Source organism: Bos indicus x Bos taurus, chromosome 3 (assembly GCF_003369695.1).
Source record: "Bos indicus x Bos taurus breed Angus x Brahman F1 hybrid chromosome 3, Bos_hybrid_MaternalHap_v2.0, whole genome shotgun sequence".
Classification (NCBI taxonomy): Eukaryota; Metazoa; Chordata; class Mammalia; order Artiodactyla; family Bovidae; genus Bos; species Bos indicus x Bos taurus.
The window spans coordinates 60,382,493-60,400,694 of record NC_040078.1 but is presented as its reverse complement, the minus strand read 5'-3'; the positions used below and the strand labels follow the sequence as shown (position 1 = coordinate 60,400,694).

Here is an 18,202-nt window from a genome sequence, read left to right as displayed (position 1 = left end):
CATCTATTTCCCACGAAGTGATTGGGACCAGATGCTGAGCTCTGAAGAACTGATGCTTTTGAACTGTGGTGTTGGAGAAGACTCTTGAGAGTCCCTTGGACTGCAAGGAGATCCAACCAGTCCATTCTGAAGGAGATCAGCCCTGGGATTTCTTTGGAAGGAATGATGCTAAAGCTGAAACTCCAGTACTTTGGCCACCTCCTGTGAAGAGTTGACTCATTGGAAAAGACCCTGATGCTGGGAGGGATTGGGGGCAGGAGGAGAAGGGGACGACAGAGGATGAGATGGCTGGATGGCATCACTGACTCGATGGACGTGAGTCTGAGTGAACTCCGGGAGTTGGTAATGGACAGGGAGGCTTGGTGTGCTGGGATTCATGGGGTGGCAAAGAGTCAGACACGACTGAGCAACTGAACTGAACTGAACTATATACTCCTATTTGTAATCTAAATATTAAACATCAATTCTGCTTTCTGTTAAGCAAAGTACTTATTGTACCTGGATGCTTCTAAGGGAATTCCATCAGGGAACCAGAGCTAAGCCCTCACTTTATAGAGATCTTCCATGCTAACAAAAATAGAATGCATTTCATAGAGTTCCTTGCATATCTTTCTGTTATTTATCCTTATTACAGTTCATTATAATTATTTGCATAGATGACTTTTTCCTGTACTGGATGGAATTGCAGCTCATGAAAAGTGAGCACACTGTCTTATTAATCGTTTGTTTCTCTGGTATCTAGCATAGCTCCTGACATACAGCTGATACTTGATAGCTGTTTGTCCAAAATGGAATTACACATCACAGCCAATGAAAGCAGGCTTGAAAGGAACAACTTCAGCCTGCATATTAAACACACAATCATTTTTTACACTAAATTTTTCACAACAATGAAGAAAATGTAGATAATCCCTTGATTTCTCTCCTTTATTCCTCATATAAAATAGGTGCAAAAGTCTGAAAGATTCCCCTCAGAAATTCTCTTGACTCTGGATCCACACACCTCAGCTGAGGCCCTGGTCCTAACTCCAGTCACAGTCATAACTACCTTCCACCAAGCCCAGTCTTCCTCCTTCCACCAGGCCAGCATAGCCAACTCCACAAATCGCAGACCCCATCTTCTTACTACTTGATTTTTTTTAAATGCCCATTGTCTCTGCTGTGTATAGGAGAAAATACAGACTCTTAAGTGCAGCATCTAAGGATTTTGCAATTTGGCCTCAACTTAACTCTCTTTGGGCTTTCCTGATGACTCAGGCAATAAAGAATCTACCTTCAATGCAGGAGACCTGGGTTTGATCCCTGGGTTGAGAAGATCCCCTGGAGAAGGGAGTGGCATCCCACTCAGTTATTCTTGCCTGGAGAATCCCTTGGACAGAGGAGCCTGGCAGACTATATAGTAATGGGGTTGCAAAGGGTCAAACATGACTAAGCAACTAACACACACACACACACACACACACACACACACACACACACCTCTCTTCATTCACTCAATACCCCAACCCACATTGAGCTACACTGAATTTCTCAGCTCTGTGAGTCTTGCCCTCTCACCTCTGATGCTCCCTGTGATGGAACCCGCCTTTTGGCTGTTGAAATCCTGCTCATATGTCAAGATCTAACTCCACTGCTCTCTTGTGACACTGTTCCCAGTTCTCCCACACAGGATGCACGTGGTTTCTGCTATTCTCGCACACATAAAACCCTCGCATCTTCCTTGTACCACCTGTCTGCCTTAGTGCTACCTAGCAGAGACCTGTGCATCTCCCTACCTGGAACGTGAGCTCTATATACCCCAGAGCTCCATTCAGTGGCACTTGGCCAGTAGTAGGCCTAGTACTCTTTGTGGTGCTAACAGCATTCATCAAGCTCTGTTGAGCAAAACCAAGAGCAGCCCACGGTGGTGGTGGTTTAGTCATTAAGTCATGTCTGACTCTTGGGACCCGTAGACTGTACCTGCCAGGCTCCTCAGTCCATGGGATTCTTCAGGCAAGAATACTGGAGCGGGTTGCCATTTCCTTCTCCAAGAGCAGCCCATATATAGCCTTTATTTATTATGATTTTTCTCTACACCCGTTTCAGAGAAGGCATGTACATGGTAATTCTGTCATGTTTATACTATTTCCAAAAAATAAATACTTAAGTCTCTTCCTTATAGAAAACTCAATTTCCCCTTCTATTCAATGTTTTCAGAGATCTCAATGATCAGAGGATTTTGGGGGGAACTGAACAGCCACAGTGTTTCCTTGTTCAAAACTGACTTGTTACACAAGAGGAGGAATGAGCTAGACTGCAAAGCTGAAAATAGGTGATGGGAGGACCTTGATCATGGCCCAGAGTGCCATGATCGGTTGGGGAGCTTGCAATCCTAAAATATCTCCACAGAATTGTGCTTCTCTGGGATGGAGGAAAAAGGCATCACATGGAAATAAAATAACAACAAAGAACATTTATTGAGGGGCATGTACCAGGCTCAGAACCTTGCATCAGTTCAGTTCAGTTGCTCAGTCGTGTCCTACTCTTTGCGACCCCATGAATCGCAGCATGCCAGGCCCCCCTGTCCATCACCAACTCCCAGAGTTCACTCAGACTCACGTCCATCGAGTCAGTGATGCCATCCAGCCATCTCATCCTCTGTCGTCCCCTTCTCCTCCTGCCCCCTATCCATCCCAGCATCAGAGTCTTTTCCAATGAATCAACTCTTCGCATGAGGTGGCCAAAGTACTGGAGTTTCAGCTTTAGCATCATTCCTTCCAAAGAAATCCCAGGGCTGATCTCCTTCAGAATGGACTGGTTGGATCTCTTGCAGTCGAAGGGACTCTCAAGAGTCTTCTCCAACACCACAGTTCAAAAGCATCAATTCTTCAGCGCTCAGCTTTCTTCACAGTCCAACTCTTACATCCATACATGACCACTGGAAAAACCATAGCCTTGACTAGATGGACCTTTGTTGGCAAAGTAATGTCTCTGCTTTGAATATGCTATCTAGGTTGGTCATAACTTTCCTTCCAAGGAGTGTCTTTTAATTTCATGGCTGCAGTCACCATCTGCAGTGATTTTGGAGCCAAAAAAAAATAAAGTCTGATACTGTTTCCACTGTTTCCCATGAAGACTAGGCCAATTAGTTCCCTCCCAGCACTATAAGGGAAAGCCCTATGCTACTATGAAGAAACTGAGACTCATAGGCAAGGAAACCCAGGTCATCTAGTATCTGAGGCCACTCTTTCTACCAGCATCTTACTTTACTGAGGATAACAATATCTAGGGATTTTGGTTTAGCTTGGTCTAAAATCCCAGTGTAAATAATTTTAACTTACTTGTGATCTTGAGAGTGGATTTTGTGGGTACATAATAGGTGATTTTACAGAATGGATGAAGATGATCAGCACTTGGTAACAAGTTTCTTTCATCCCATTCCTACAGATACTGACATCCTGATGACACCCTGACAGACACAGATCACAGGAAGAGTCTTCTGATCATCGGTGAGATTATTTTTTTATACAATGAGAAAATGACAATACTACATAGTTTAGTGCTTCCTATATTCCTCACCGGAGAAGGCAATGGCACCCCACTCCAGTACTCTTGCCTGGAAAATCCCATGGGCGGAGGAGCCTGGTAAGCTGCAGTTCATGGGGTTGCTAAGAGTCCGACATGACTGAGCGACTTCACTTTCACTTTTCACTTTCATGCATTGGAGAAGGAAATGGCAACCCACTCCAGTGTTCTTGCCTGGAGAATCCCAGGGACGGGGCAGCCTGGTGGGCTGCTGTCTACGGGGTCACACAGAGTCAGACACGACTGAAGCGACTTAGCAGCAGCCCAGCATATTCCTCACAAAAAAACTCTCACATAGATAAAATCAGTATTTATTTTTAAGAAATGAAGACCCTGTCCCACACAGCAGAACCAGGATTGGAACTCACACCATCTGTTTCTTGTTGCAATGGATGTTCTCTTACACAAGAAAAGTAAACAAGACAATAGATGAGAGAGAAGAAGCTAAGGGAGATGATAAAGCAGACACCAACCTATATAAGGAGCTTCATTTTATTTTCCCAAACCTTGGGATTACTTGGAAAAGTGTTATGGTGCCATGGAGTTCTTTAAGAAATCTATAATACCCTATTTAATAATGAAGTACCTAGGTCAGATGTGCAAACTGGTGTGAAAAATTCTAGTATGTATAAGATCAATATTAGAAATTTCAGCTCTAGAAGTGGGCTTCTCATGGTTTATCAGGATGCACATTCTCTGGAGATTCTGAGTACCACAGAACTGAGAGAAGTGAAACCATTTACTTGCTGCTCAGAGAAAATGGATACTATGTGGACCAAAATGCTGGGGAAAAAAATATCAATCCAAAGTATAGATAATAATGCAGAAGTGGAATCTGCCTTTGCTTTTTCTATACATTTATGATAAGAACTTGATGTTTTAGTTAAAACAACCAAACTAGGCAATGATTACTTAGTATTTTTAGAGTGAAAATAATCACAAGGGAATAAGTGGAACTAGGGAGATGAAATATAAAAAATTAAAAGTAGTCAGGAAAAAAATTAAGAAAAAACAAATATAAGTAATCTTTGACTGAGAAACCTGAGGCTAAAATAAAAAACCAAGCTAATTCTAAAGAATTTACTTATTCTTTATTTGTAGTAAATGTTTCACAACAACAAGACTACTGTTTCAGTTTCAAAGAGTCAAAAACATAACGGAATTAGCTAGATTTGCTTTAAAAAAAAAATCCCTTCATTTTCTTCCACAAATTTGAGTTTTCCTTTGTACATCACATTATGATGTAGAACATTTGTTGAACAAATACCAATTTGAGTTAAAATGATATTAGGTTTTGATGATATACCTATTTTTAGCCTAAGTGATTTTCTGAATTTACATTTTCATCATTTAATGAAAATGAGGTATTATGTGAAATCGTATTTTCTTAGGTTTCAGGCTTGTATTCAGCTTTATATAGTCTATATATTTTCACCTTCATTGCCACATATTTTCCGTCAAATAAGATATATTATAAATATAACAATATATTAATGTTTTTACTGATAACAGCATATTGCAGTTTGAAAAAATAAATTTTGTGTTTCTTGATCTTTTAAAAGTTATGTTACTCTAACACTAAAAACAGCAGCATCTGTAATAGAACAGAGCTTGGCTAAATTTACATAGTTTTGTTATTATCCTTGAAAGCTTTTGTCACAACAGTGCCAGTTTAGGTGGTTTGTGCTCACCTGCACCTGTTCTTAGTACAAAATCTGGAATTCGCTTACTCTTACCGTATATTTCTATTACTACATAAAATACTATAGGCTGCCTTGCTGTAAAGCTATAAAAATGGTGAGTGTCATTTCCGTGCAACAGTCTAGACACTACTTTCCAAGCCAAAATTTTAGTATTTTTGATAACTACATAAAATAGTTCAGTTTAGGTCATTATAGTACCATTCAGTGTGTAACTCCCTAAATATACTGAATGGCAGTATTCTTTCAATATTTGTAAAGAGGAAGGCTAATTTGGCAATATTTCCTAAAGGACAAATAACTGAAAGACATAACTTCTGAAGGCTTTCGAAGTGTCTAACATACTGCTTAAGGAAAACTTAAACACTAGGAAAAAATGGCTCAATAAATTTTGTTTCTCACAAATAATGTAACACATTTTTAATAAATTCTAGCTTTGTAGGAAATCTATCAGTCACAAACTGACCTTTTTTTGTTTATATAAGAAGATTCTTTCAGAAGGCCAGCAAGGGCTTATAGGTATTAATATATTGTCTGTTATATAAAGCTCTTATCATCTGCAGATGGGTACTGTTAGAATCTCAGTGAAGACAAACTTTTATCATGTTAGCTCCTCCAGAATACTGGAGTGGGTGGCCCATCCCTTCTCCTGCACTACTGCCCAACCCAGGAATCCAACCAGGGTCTCCTGCATTGCAGGTGGATTCTTTACCAACTGAGCTATCAGGGAAGCCCCTACATCATTAATAGTTTCTCATAAAGACTTGAATCACATTCTGACTACATCTTAAGCATTTTATATTACTTTTCATATCATGATTACATTTCAAATATCTAATATAGCTCATGTTTACCATTAAGACTATTTATGTATGGCCATCTTTCTCAGGTCAAGACATTGCAGCTGAAATACTTGGTCAAATATTCTCTGGAAATGGCCAAATTCTCAAGTGACAAGTGCAAGTAAATTCTTGCACTAGATTTGTCAGTGTTAATAATTATACCACAGTGTATATTTAGTAAATAAATAAATAGTCTGATTTCTTTATTAGCGAATGACTTCATTTTGGTAGTTGTTTTTCAAATGTTAGTCAATAGAAGAATTGTCCTGGGAGGTGCCTTTCAATAAAAGATCCCATAGTGAAATTAGTTTAAAAACTACCATATGTTCCAGTCCCTTGCTGTGGAATCTTAAAGCATCTTAGAACACTAAAGGCTCTTGGGAGGTTCTGGAAGTAAAAAGAAACACATTCCCATTTATACACCCAATGTTTTCCACATTTACGAGACCCTGGTGATGGACATTTTTGTCACCATATTCTGTATTTCATCACCATATTCTATGTGTATATGAAGAGTCATTAAGAGAGAACTTTCTGATAAACCAGTTTAAAGATCTATTAATATTAATCTTACTTTCTACAATACAGCTAAGTGATAATTTTGTGTTAAGGCACTACACAAATTTTTCTAACACTTGAGATTATTTTTTGTTGTTCAGTCACTAAGTCATGTCTGACTCTGTGACCCCATGAGCTTGCCAGGCTTCCCTGCCCTTCCCCATCTCCCAGAGCTTGCTCAAACTCGTGTCCATTGAGTCAGTGATGCTATCGAACTATCTCATCCTCTCCCACCATCTTCTCCTTTTACCCTCTACCTTTCCCAGTATCGGTCTTTTCCAATGAGTTGGCTCTTCACATTAGGTGGCCAAAGTAATGGGACTTCAGCACTTTTTTTAGAGATTATTTTAGGATGACTTATTTAGAGTTTTAAAAGATTTTCAAACATTTACTATATGTATATTGATCTTACAAATTATTTGATAAAATAGGGAGATACTAAACTAACCACATTGGCCTCATGTATATCTGTCATTGAAAAAAAAATAAAAAATTCAAAGTTTAAAGCTTTTACAGAATATTTTTACTTTGTAAAAGAACAAATTTTTAAAAATATATTTAAAAAGTCAATGTCTATGTCACTTGTTGTCAACTCAAAAAAATAATGTATACATGCATTAAAGTTCCTGTCATATGATAGATTTTTCAATTTCTTTGTATATAATCATGTTATAGACAACAGTAATAGTGGTAATAAGACTACTAGGATATGCTTCTTATTGAGGATCAGTGTTTTAATCCTGACAAAATTATAAATTCCTGAAAAAAGTAACATCATAGCTGAGATGCTGATGTACTTCTATTTGGGTTAGTAATCCTATTGTCATAATTAATGACGCTAGAAAGATGCTATGTCATATTCAACGATACTAAAAATGCCATTTATAAATTTTAGGCCAGTCTCCTTTCAGCTAACTGAGAGGAACTGACACCAATTTTGTTTACTTGACCTGACTTTAATAGCAGGTAAAGTTATCCCTGACTTCCCAGGTGGCGCAGCGGTAAAGAATCTGCCTTCCAGTGCAGGAGCCATGGGAGACACAGGTTCAATCCCTGTGGGGGACTGTCTCCAGGGGAGATCCCCTGGAGAAAATGGCAACCCACTGCAGTATTCCTGCCGGGATAATCCCATTGACAGAGGAGCCTGGTGGGTACAGCCCATGGGGTTGCAAAGACTCAGACATGACTAAGCACATGTGCACAAAGTGATCCTCACGGTGCTATTGCCAGTGCAGCAGAAGAAATTTACTGTGAAAATATGTTTCATCACCCTGAAAGCTTAATTGAGAACCAGTCTCTTCTACTACTTAAAACTCTGTGTGTGTGTGTGAGAGAGAGAGAGAGAGAGAGAGAGAGAGAGAAACAGAAATAAGCATTTGATGACATATGCAGCTTTCTTATGTTAAACATTTTTATTACAGTAACATATCTGAGTAGTTGAAATATGTCATCATACAGGTATCACATGCTGAAGCATGATGATGCAATACTAACTGCACACTGTGCTGACATTTCAAGCATATTTTCTGTAACAACATTTGCATTCATAGACAGGCAGTAAAACACATGGGGATAATCTGCATCATGATTCACGGGAGCAAATGTATTGCTTTCAAACTAATCTTCAAACCTAAAATCTTCAGCCAATCTATTAATATTCAAAGTTGTAGTATGTATATTAGTTATTATATGAACCAACCAGCTCAGGACTAAAACTGTTGTTTTAGTCTTTGAAAGAAATATCAGCATCATCTGATAACTTTTGTAAGGTAAGTCTTACTAATTTAGAAAATATTGGCCTATTGAATAATGATTTTACCAATAGTTTTCAAATTGGCAGGTGAGGATAAAGTAAAAACTTTGTGTAGCTCTTTTTAGTTAATACAGTCCAGTTAATAGAAACTGTTTTACCTGCATAGTTTCCTTCAATACCATATACCCAACACATAATAAGGCAAAAAGGAAAAACACCAAGAAAGGCAACAATCTCAAAGTGTGCAATTAATTTTAATTTAACATTTTTGGTCACCTGCCAATTTATTGCTGAGGCAAAAATATACCACTATAAACCAATATTTTAAAAAGCAGAATTTCTCTTTTCTTGACTTAGTCCATGCAAAGGTCAAAACTTTAAATGGAACTTGAAGTTTAAAAAAGAAGAAAAGAAAGAAAAAAAAACAGTGTAAGGAATAAAATTTTGATTAATACACTTTCAAATTTTATTTGTAAGTAGCACTTGTCCAAAATATTTAGATAACTAATTCAGTTCTGGAAAGCTTTATTAAATTTCTCGATCTCAAGATAAAAGAAATTTTCACAAATCACCAGGTCATAAGAATAGAACAATTGTACTTACACTTCTTATCATTTAACCCTTAGGACCAAGTAAACTAGGACTCAAAATGTTAAAAAAGTTTTACAGAACAGAAAAGGAAGGTATTTATTGTCACTCTTCTCAACATATTTGCTATTATATTTTAAAGAATATACATATAAGAATTAATCAAATGCTTTAAGAAAACTACAAATAATAGAGCTTACGCAACTATCAATTTTTGGTACTTTTGAAAATGTCAAGTAATGTGGAAGTTTAGATTTAAAGAGAATTTTTAAATGGAATTACTTTGTCATGCTAAAGAAGAAAGCATTTGGATTAATTTATATTAAAACATGAAATTTAAAGTTTGATAACTAAAGTCTATAATCATATACTTTCTAATGAAAAAAGACTTAGAATGAAATCTTTTTCTTGATGTCTACAAGCCACTATCATCTAGCTGTGTGTAAGTATTGGATGAGAAGACTGGGGTTTTTTGCTTGAGTTTGGTTCATATTAGTTTTAGGGGGAGAACTTAAAAAAGTTTTGTGTATTTAGACCTAATTCAGATATATGAAAAAATGTGTGTAGATCTTTGCATCTAACATTCCTATTGCCATTTTCATATTTGATCCTACTATAATTTAATTTTTATACATGCAAGGTAAAATAAAAATTGTTGCTAATAATCATAATATGAATCACAATAGTTCCTTCAACAGAATACATGAAGCAAATACTATTACAATGCTGGATTATTACAGTGAAAACTAATCTGCAATCTCATACAATATTCATATATGATAATTTAACATTTAAAGGTTGCTTCTTGGACAGTTCTGGAATAACTTCAATCATATACAGTTCTGGAAAGCATCAGTCACAGAATGATCAGGGATATATCTTTTAATGACAGAATGAAAATATGCTTTCATCACAAGTAAACCAAACTCCCTATTAAAAACTCTGGTAAGACTGAATAGTTTCTGGAGTTTTTCAGATAAAAAAGTATGTTCTCTCCTAGAAGAGAGTCAGACTCATACTATCACTTATACTGATATATTTTAACTCTATGAATAAAAAATTTATAATAAAAACTAAAAAATATTTTATATTACTAAAACATTTCTATGGCCTCTAGAGACTTTCACAGTTTATTACTGTGTCTTCTTAGTTTCTCATTAAGGAATAAGCGTGAACACAACCATAGTCCACAGGGTACCAGGTAGTATACATAAATAATGGGCACATGGCTTTTATTCACATCTTCCTCATATCAGAACTAGATGAGTCTAAAGAGGCAAATGTGGGCAAGAAAATTCTAGCACTCAAAAAAAGTCAGACTTGGGTAGCTAGAGGAATCAAATTTGATTGTTAATAACTAACTGGGTAGTTTCATATATGTAAAGTTACTCTTTTTAAAATATTTTTTCCTAGGGGGAGACATGTTAGACATTCTTTTCACTCTAGCAAATTAAGTCACCACTGTGATTTAAGCTAACGCAAGTGAGTGGCCAAGAAACTGGACTGATATCATACATCAGACCTTTGAAACTGTGTCTCATTCATGAACAAATCATGAATCTGAGCCAAAAAAATGACGAAAATTGCTCCATGAAAAGGCCTACTTGCTGATCATTCTTACAATGATTTTATTAATATCCCAATTTCAGCATTATTTATTCTCCAAAATTCTAAACATATTTAGGAATTCACAAAATGGTGTCATAAACACTCAGAGCTACACTGTGATTTCCTTCATCCTGACATCCTTATCCTCTTTTCCCACAGACAATAACTCTCCTTTGGGATGCAATTACCATGGAAGAGTATCCATTGGAATATGAGTGTTTGGTAGTCACAAAGAATCCAGTAACTAGCAATAATTTAGGGAAGAACCTATTTTATCCAAATACAGCCTCAGATTATGACTTTAAAAGCAAAACATATCTAACTTACAACCTTGGGTTGTCAGTTACCCAGCTTGTGAATTAAGCAGGCCAGTTTGCCCCCCTCAGTTCTCCTTCTGCTTTGGGACCATTTCTCGATTTACTGGAAAAAGCTTTCAGGATAGTAAAAGGAGGTAAAACATTCATGAATGTTGCAAATAATTACCATCTGTGAAAAATAAAACTACTGCGAGAAATTAAAATAAAATTCTAAAAGGTGAATATCACAGTCTCGAAGGATATCCATGGTATTTATTATATTTGTATAGAAAACTGAAAGCTCACTCATAGTTTTTGAAACTGTAAGCAGAAAAGGAAGTAAACTGCTATGAAAATTATGCATAATAACTTTGGACAAGAAGAAAACTTCATACTATATTTTGATTTTTTTGAAATTCTCAAGAGAACATCCATGACTAATAATAGTAATCAGAATCTTCTTTTTGTAATAATTTAGATGACTTTCTATGGTGCAATATGAAACTCTGTATTAGTCTTTGCAATGTATGTTGGTCTCAAAATTGAGAGACTTATAAAATAATGTGACATATTCATTCTGTAACATTGAAATAAGTTTAAAATATCAGCTCTTCCCCTTCTGAAGAGAAGAAATTGTATTTGACCATATGTACCCATCAGAGGTATACTTTCAAAAAAGAAAACGTAAGTGGTATGAGTGGTAAGAGATACAAAAACCATATGGAAAGATTTTGCTATTACCACCATTTTCTGTTCCCTTTATGTGACTCTCAATAAAAAGTAAAAATATAAGCTAGTAAGTTTAATTTTTAACCCACTGGATTGTCTTCCATTTTAGACAGTATTGTGATCTTACTTTAGCCTTACTGAACATTTACATTATCATTTTCACAAGTAGCTAGATTCCCACACTGAGGAATAAAAATATTGGAGAATCCAGGTGGGATTTTTAATATTAATAGCATACTACTGTGTGCTACAGTAATGACAAACCCATTTTATACTTAATCCTATCATCAAGCAACACCAAGCTTCTAATTTTTGTTTTCATTTTAAATGGCTACTAGATATATACGAGAATTAATAAAGTAATATACTATTAGTTCTTTTTAAGTCAAAAGTATTATCTAGAAAATAATTTAACACTGTAATGGGATCTTCAAGATCAATTCTGTTTTATATACTCTGCAGCAAAAATAACATTTCTAGTAGGAAGGTATTAATTATAAACCTAGCAAATTCTAGACATTCACATATTTGTGTAAACAATTTTAACATGGTTTATTAGGTTAAATCTTATATCCAGTTTCCTGCTAATTCTTCTTTCATATATTATAATAAATATATGTGTTATCTGAGTGCATGTGTGTACATATTTTCACACACATATATGTCATATATACATAAAACAGTAGTTAATGGTCACTGTCTTTTCAATATTAAATTGGGGAAAATATGAATTGCTATTATGCATAACCCATGGTGATCTTCCCTTCTGTTTCACAAATGGCCATATCGGGATGTAAACAAAACATTGGAGCGAGCCATTCCAGGTGAACTGTATTTCAAGTTGTAGGTTGGTGTTCTCATGAAGAATTGTGTACTTCCTGGCAGTAAATACCTAAAAATAATAGTTTAAAAATTAGACTTTTACAAACAAATTAATATTAATATCTCCCACTAAAGTGTTATGTGGTTAATAATTTGTACATCTTACATGAGAAATGACACTGTAACAATGCAATCCACATAAAAGGATTTCATCTCCTGAAGAGGGGAGGCAGGAAAGGGTCATGAAGCCTCACTTAAAGAGCTGCATATAGATGCAAAATGTGGTCTTAGTATCCCAAGATATCCCATAAAGAGCCATGAACTTACAAGCTAGGAAACTGTTTACATCACTCATGTTAATTTGGAATTCATTAATAATCTCTGTAAATAATATGTGTAGCCAGTCAAATATTTCTTAAAAACATGTAACATCATGTAACATGAGAATTTGGCTAACCACATTAAAATAATTATTTCAAGGATGTTGAAACCATTGATTTTAATTTCATAATATATCACTGATGTATTATGACTGTAGTTAATCTGAAAGAAAAAGTTAAAGATTAAAATTTATAACTAAATTATAAATTTTATACTCCTAGACTACTGGGTGCTTAGATTACAGAATACCAGAAACAATCATGATTACAGGTTGCATGCAACCTTTGCACCCAAATGTATTTCAGAATATATGAATATTCCAGATTTTAGGACAATACGGTGTATATACTATATATAATGCAACATCTTCATCAGAGTCTTAGGGCAGCATTGTGCAAACAAATCATTAATATTTCTGTAATGAAGTGCAGAAACATTCACAATAAATTGGAAAAAGACTATAAACAACTTTGTGTCAATTTAGATGTGCCAATAAATGGGTTACTTTTACTTTATTTCTATTAGTTTGAGTTTTCAGAGCTTTGAGATTTAGGAGTTGCAAATAAGAATGTGTGTCTGTATAATCTTATTCCTCTGGAAAGCCTTTGATTGGCATTAGGCCATTCCAATCTATATGTCGAGAGAGAAATGATTAAGGAAATTGACATGAGCAAACACAAGTATCACTATTAAAAGCCTAAGTCCAGATGATGATGAGGACAGGCTAGAAAGTCAAGACAAAGATATCTATAAAAAATTTCTAAGAGAAGTAACAACAGAAGGAGATTTATAATTAGTCTTAAAAAGAAACAAAGGTAGAGATCACATCATTTTTTTTCTTCATGTGACCGTAGAATCTTCCAGCCACAGTATCATACTTCCAAAGACAAATGAAGAAACCGAGGACCAAAGATATTATTAGCTACCAATTCTTTATTAAATAATACTGGTAACTACTAACTTCTGTGTCAATGGAAAATTACATTTATATTGTTGTTACATGAATTTTGTAGAAGAATACGAATTCATTATGATCAAACTGCATACAGCACTCAGATTAAAATAGCAGAATTCCACATAATATTCATAGACGTCATTTCATTCTGAATTATCTGATAATATCCCCTAAATCTATTACTTAATATCACAAACTATAAATAATTGCTCAAATCATTATGTTAATAGAGCAGTAAAATAATCTACAACAAACTAAATTAAATCAAAAATGCACAATGGGTGATGAAAAATGAAATAATTGATTTCTCACATCATAGATTATATAAATCATTTTCTTAATATCACTTGGGTAATTCATATGAATTAATTATTATGTCAAGAGCTAGTGTATCATGATGACTGATCTGATATCTTCTGAAAGAAACAGGCTGCCCTTCCTATCTAGGGCAAAGGTGCAAAGGAAACTAAGGTGTTTGATCAAAATGCACTATTCCATACTACCTGAGAGTTATTCTCTCTCCTACTGAAAATTGGTTACATCCTGGTTACCCTGATAATAATTATAGTAAATAGTAACTTTTACCAACTTTCTTTTAAAGACTCTCCAAGCAATAGTTATTACTGGCATTACAATAACATTCACATTGCCTTCTGAGCTAAAGATTTTCATTTACACAGGTGAAAAAATAAAAGTACAAAGTCCAGGGTTACAGTGAACTTATACTATTTTATTTAACACTATTTTGTATTTAAAAAGTATGTGTGTGTGTGTGTGTGCCAGCACCATTATACTTGCTTTAAAAATATTTATTTTTAATGATTCTCTAGTACTCTTGCCTGGAAAATCCCATGGACAGTGGAGCCTGGTAGGCTGCAGTCCATGGGGTTGCTAAGAGTCGGACACGACTGAGCGACTTCCCTTTCACTTTTCACTTTCATGCATTGGAGAAGGAAATGGCAACCCACTCTAGTGTTCTTGCCTGGAGAATCCCAGGGACGGGGGAGCCTGTGGCCTTCCGTCTATGGGGTCGCACAGAGTCGGACACGACTGAAGTGACTTAGCACCAGCAGCAGCATGGTATATATTATTATCAGCTCCATTTTATAGATGAATACACCAAAGTGTACAGGCGTTAAATGACTTGCCCACAGTCACAAAAGTGACTAGAGCCAAGATAAAGATCCATTTGGTCTCACTACAGAACTATTGCTCCCCAAAAATACTATATTGCCATTTCTGTGTATGAATTCCAATTTTAAAACTGACAAATACAATGATTACATTTATTTTTCAGAAATATGAAGTATACAAACTTAGAAAGTAGAAAAATATTAGCCACAAAACTAAACTTTTAATAGAAGCAGAAAAGGCTAAAATGAAACTAAAGATGTAAAAAGGAAAATAAATTCAGTATGAACGTAAAAAAGCATATAAAATCACACTGTAAGAAACACTTTGCTTCCCTAAAGCAAGGGCTGTGGGATATTTTAAAGCATTACAGTGAAACACAATGGATTATTTGCCTTAATATCTCCATTAAGATCTCTTGGGAGAGCCCACAGTAGCTGAATGTCAAAGATTATTTTTAAATTTTTTCTGCAATGAAGTTAATACAATTTGATTTTTTAGCAAGAAGAATCTCTAGAAAGTGGATTTATAGATAGTATCTAAAGAGTGTCTGTTAAAGCACAAAAATATGTGACGTCTCCAGCTTTATTTCTATTGTAGCTTACTCTCGAAATACAAATATAGCTAACTCGTAGCTAACTCATTCCAAGAAGAAATAACACAAACTATCCTCTTTGTTTCACACACATACCCTTACTCCTCAATTCTGAGATGAGGGATACACATCTTCACATATCCATCATATAAATGTAAAATATGCATTTATCTACTTCCTATTTGACATAGAATTGTTTGGTTTGTCATGTACCAATTTATTGCTGACCATGGAGAATCTCTAGAACATGAAACATGTCAAGACTGGTAAGTTAATTAACCTTGAAACTTAAAATACACACACCTCTGAGATTTTCCTGGAGAAAGATCCAGGACCCTGACCACACCTCCGCCTTCCCTACCCAGAGTAAACTCAGCTTCCTGGTTTGGGGAACACAAGGTAAATAAATTATATCACTTTATTTAGGCTGTGTTCTTTTTAACTATTTTGATTGTGGTAAAATAAATATATAACATGAAACTCCTTATGATTTTTAGGTATCCATGTTCAGTGTAAATATATTCACACTGTGTAATATTGGCTGTGTAAAATGGTTGTGTAACCAAAACTACAACCTGGTTCCAGATCTTTTCATCATGTCAAGCAGAAACTCTGTACCCATTAAACACTAAATTCCCGTTTCCTCCTCCTCCCAGTCCCTGATAACCTCTATTCTGTTTTCTGTCTCAATAAATTTGTTCTAGATACTGCACATAATTGGAATCATACCATATTTCTCCTTTTATGTTTGGCTTATTTAACATGCTTTGAAGGTGCATCATTCCTTTTTACGTAGTATAATATTTTTATGCTTTTATATTTTTATACATAGTATAATGTATTTTATACTAAGTATAACCTTTTAACATAGAATAATATTTTATATTTATAAATTTTATATAATACTATATTTATATTTACAATTTTACATAGGCATAATAATAAACATGCAAGTAGCTCAGTGATAAAAGAATCAATCTGCCAATGCAGGAGATGCAAGTTCGATCCCTGGGTCAGGAAGATACTCTGGAGAAAGAAATGACAATTTACTCCAGTATTCTCGCCTGGAAAATTCCATGGACAGATGAGCTTAGCTGCAGTTTTTGGGGTCACGAAGAGTCAAACACGACTGGGTGACTAAGCACAGAACAAAGAGTCAGACCCAACTGAGCACACATGCAAAAAGAGCAAAGAGTAGTAATACACACATAAACATATCACATTTCATTTATCCATTCCTCTGCTGATGGACATTTGGGTGGCTGTCACCATTTGACTACTGTAAATAATGTTGCTATGAACACTGGTGTACAAGTACTGGCTTGAGTCCTTGTTTTCAGTTCTTCGGGGTATGTACCTAGGAGGGGGAATGCTGGGTCATATGGAACGGCTACCCACTCCAGTATTCTTGCATGGAGAATTCCATGGACAGAGGATCCCGGCAGGCTACAGTCCACGGGGTCACAAAGAGTAAGACACAACTGAACGACTAATACTTTCATACTTTTCATGGTCATTCTATATTTAACTTTTTAAGGCACTGCCACTGTCTTCTACAGCACTCATGCCATTTTACATTCTGAACCAGTACTAAATTCTCAATATACTTACCAACACTTATTATTTTGTATTTTAAACATAACACCCAGAACATTGTACTGTGGTTTTAACTGCAAATCCTGCCTCTTGTCATTTGCTAACAACATGGATTTGGATGAGCCATTTCACTTCTTTGGGCTTCAGTTTTCTCACTGGTGAAAAGAATCCAATAGTTTCTGCCATGCCTGTATTACAGAGTAAGGACCAAAGGGAATAGTGTGTATAGGTGAAATATTATTATTTATGTGTTACTAACATCAGCCTTGCTTCCCAGGTAGCAAAGTGGTAAAGAGTCTGCCTGCCAAGACAGGAGATGCAAGGGATACAGGTTCAATCCCTGGGTCAGGAAGATTCCCGGGAGAAGGAAATGGCAATACACTCCAGTATTCTTATCTGGAAAATTCCATGGACAGATGAGCCTAGTGGGCTACAGTCCATGGTGTCGCAAAGAGTTGAACACAACTGAACAACTGAGTACTCACTCAACATCAGCCTCTTTAGCAAGACCATGCCTGTTTTAAGATAGATGTACCAAGCTATCTTAACCTAAGATCAAAATAGTATCATGTATATAACTTGATTTTTAAAACTTTTCAATCAAAAAGTACATAAAATAAACATCTAGTAAATGAATATTATAAAGTGATTACTCATATAACTGCTACCCAGGTTAAATAACTGAATATTCCTAGCACCCCAGAACCACGTACTGCTGCCCCATAAACTTACCCACTATCCAGACTTCTGAATAGCCATGATGGTGTGATCACTCACCTAGAGCCAGACATCCTAAACTGTGAAGTCAAGTGGACCTTAGGAAGCATCACAAAGCTGGGGGAGGTGATGGAATTCCAGCTGAACTATTTCAAATCCTAAAAGATAATGCTGTGAAAGTGCTGTACTCAATATGCCAGCAAATTTGGAAAACTCAGCTGTGGTCACAGCTGACTGGAAAAGGTCAGATTTCATTCCAATCCCAAAAAAGGCAATGCCAAAGAATGTTCAAACTACCACACAGTTGCACTCATCTCACATACTAGCAGAGTAATGCTCAAAATTCTCCAAGCTAGGATTCAACAGT

At 35.7% G+C, this 18,202-nt stretch overlaps 1 protein-coding gene across 6 annotated transcripts in view; it reads right to left on the bottom strand.

Annotated features, from left to right (window-relative positions):
- Positions 1–8,053: 8,053 nt before the first annotated feature.
- TTLL7 (tubulin tyrosine ligase like 7) overlaps positions 8,054–18,202 on the bottom strand; it is a 151,550-nt gene continuing 141,401 nt past the window's right edge. For 4 of the 6 annotated variants that reach the window (XM_027536732.1, XM_027536733.1, XM_027536727.1 and 1 more), the window contains one exon: positions 12,323–12,530. In XM_027536732.1, the coding sequence (XP_027392533.1) occupies positions 12,410–12,530 (121 nt within the window). In that variant the 3' untranslated portion in view covers positions 12,323–12,409. Of the gene's footprint in view, positions 12,531–16,619; positions 16,660–18,202 lie in introns of those variants that run through there. The other 2 variants (XM_027536734.1, XM_027536730.1) reach the window with 2 other exon arrangements.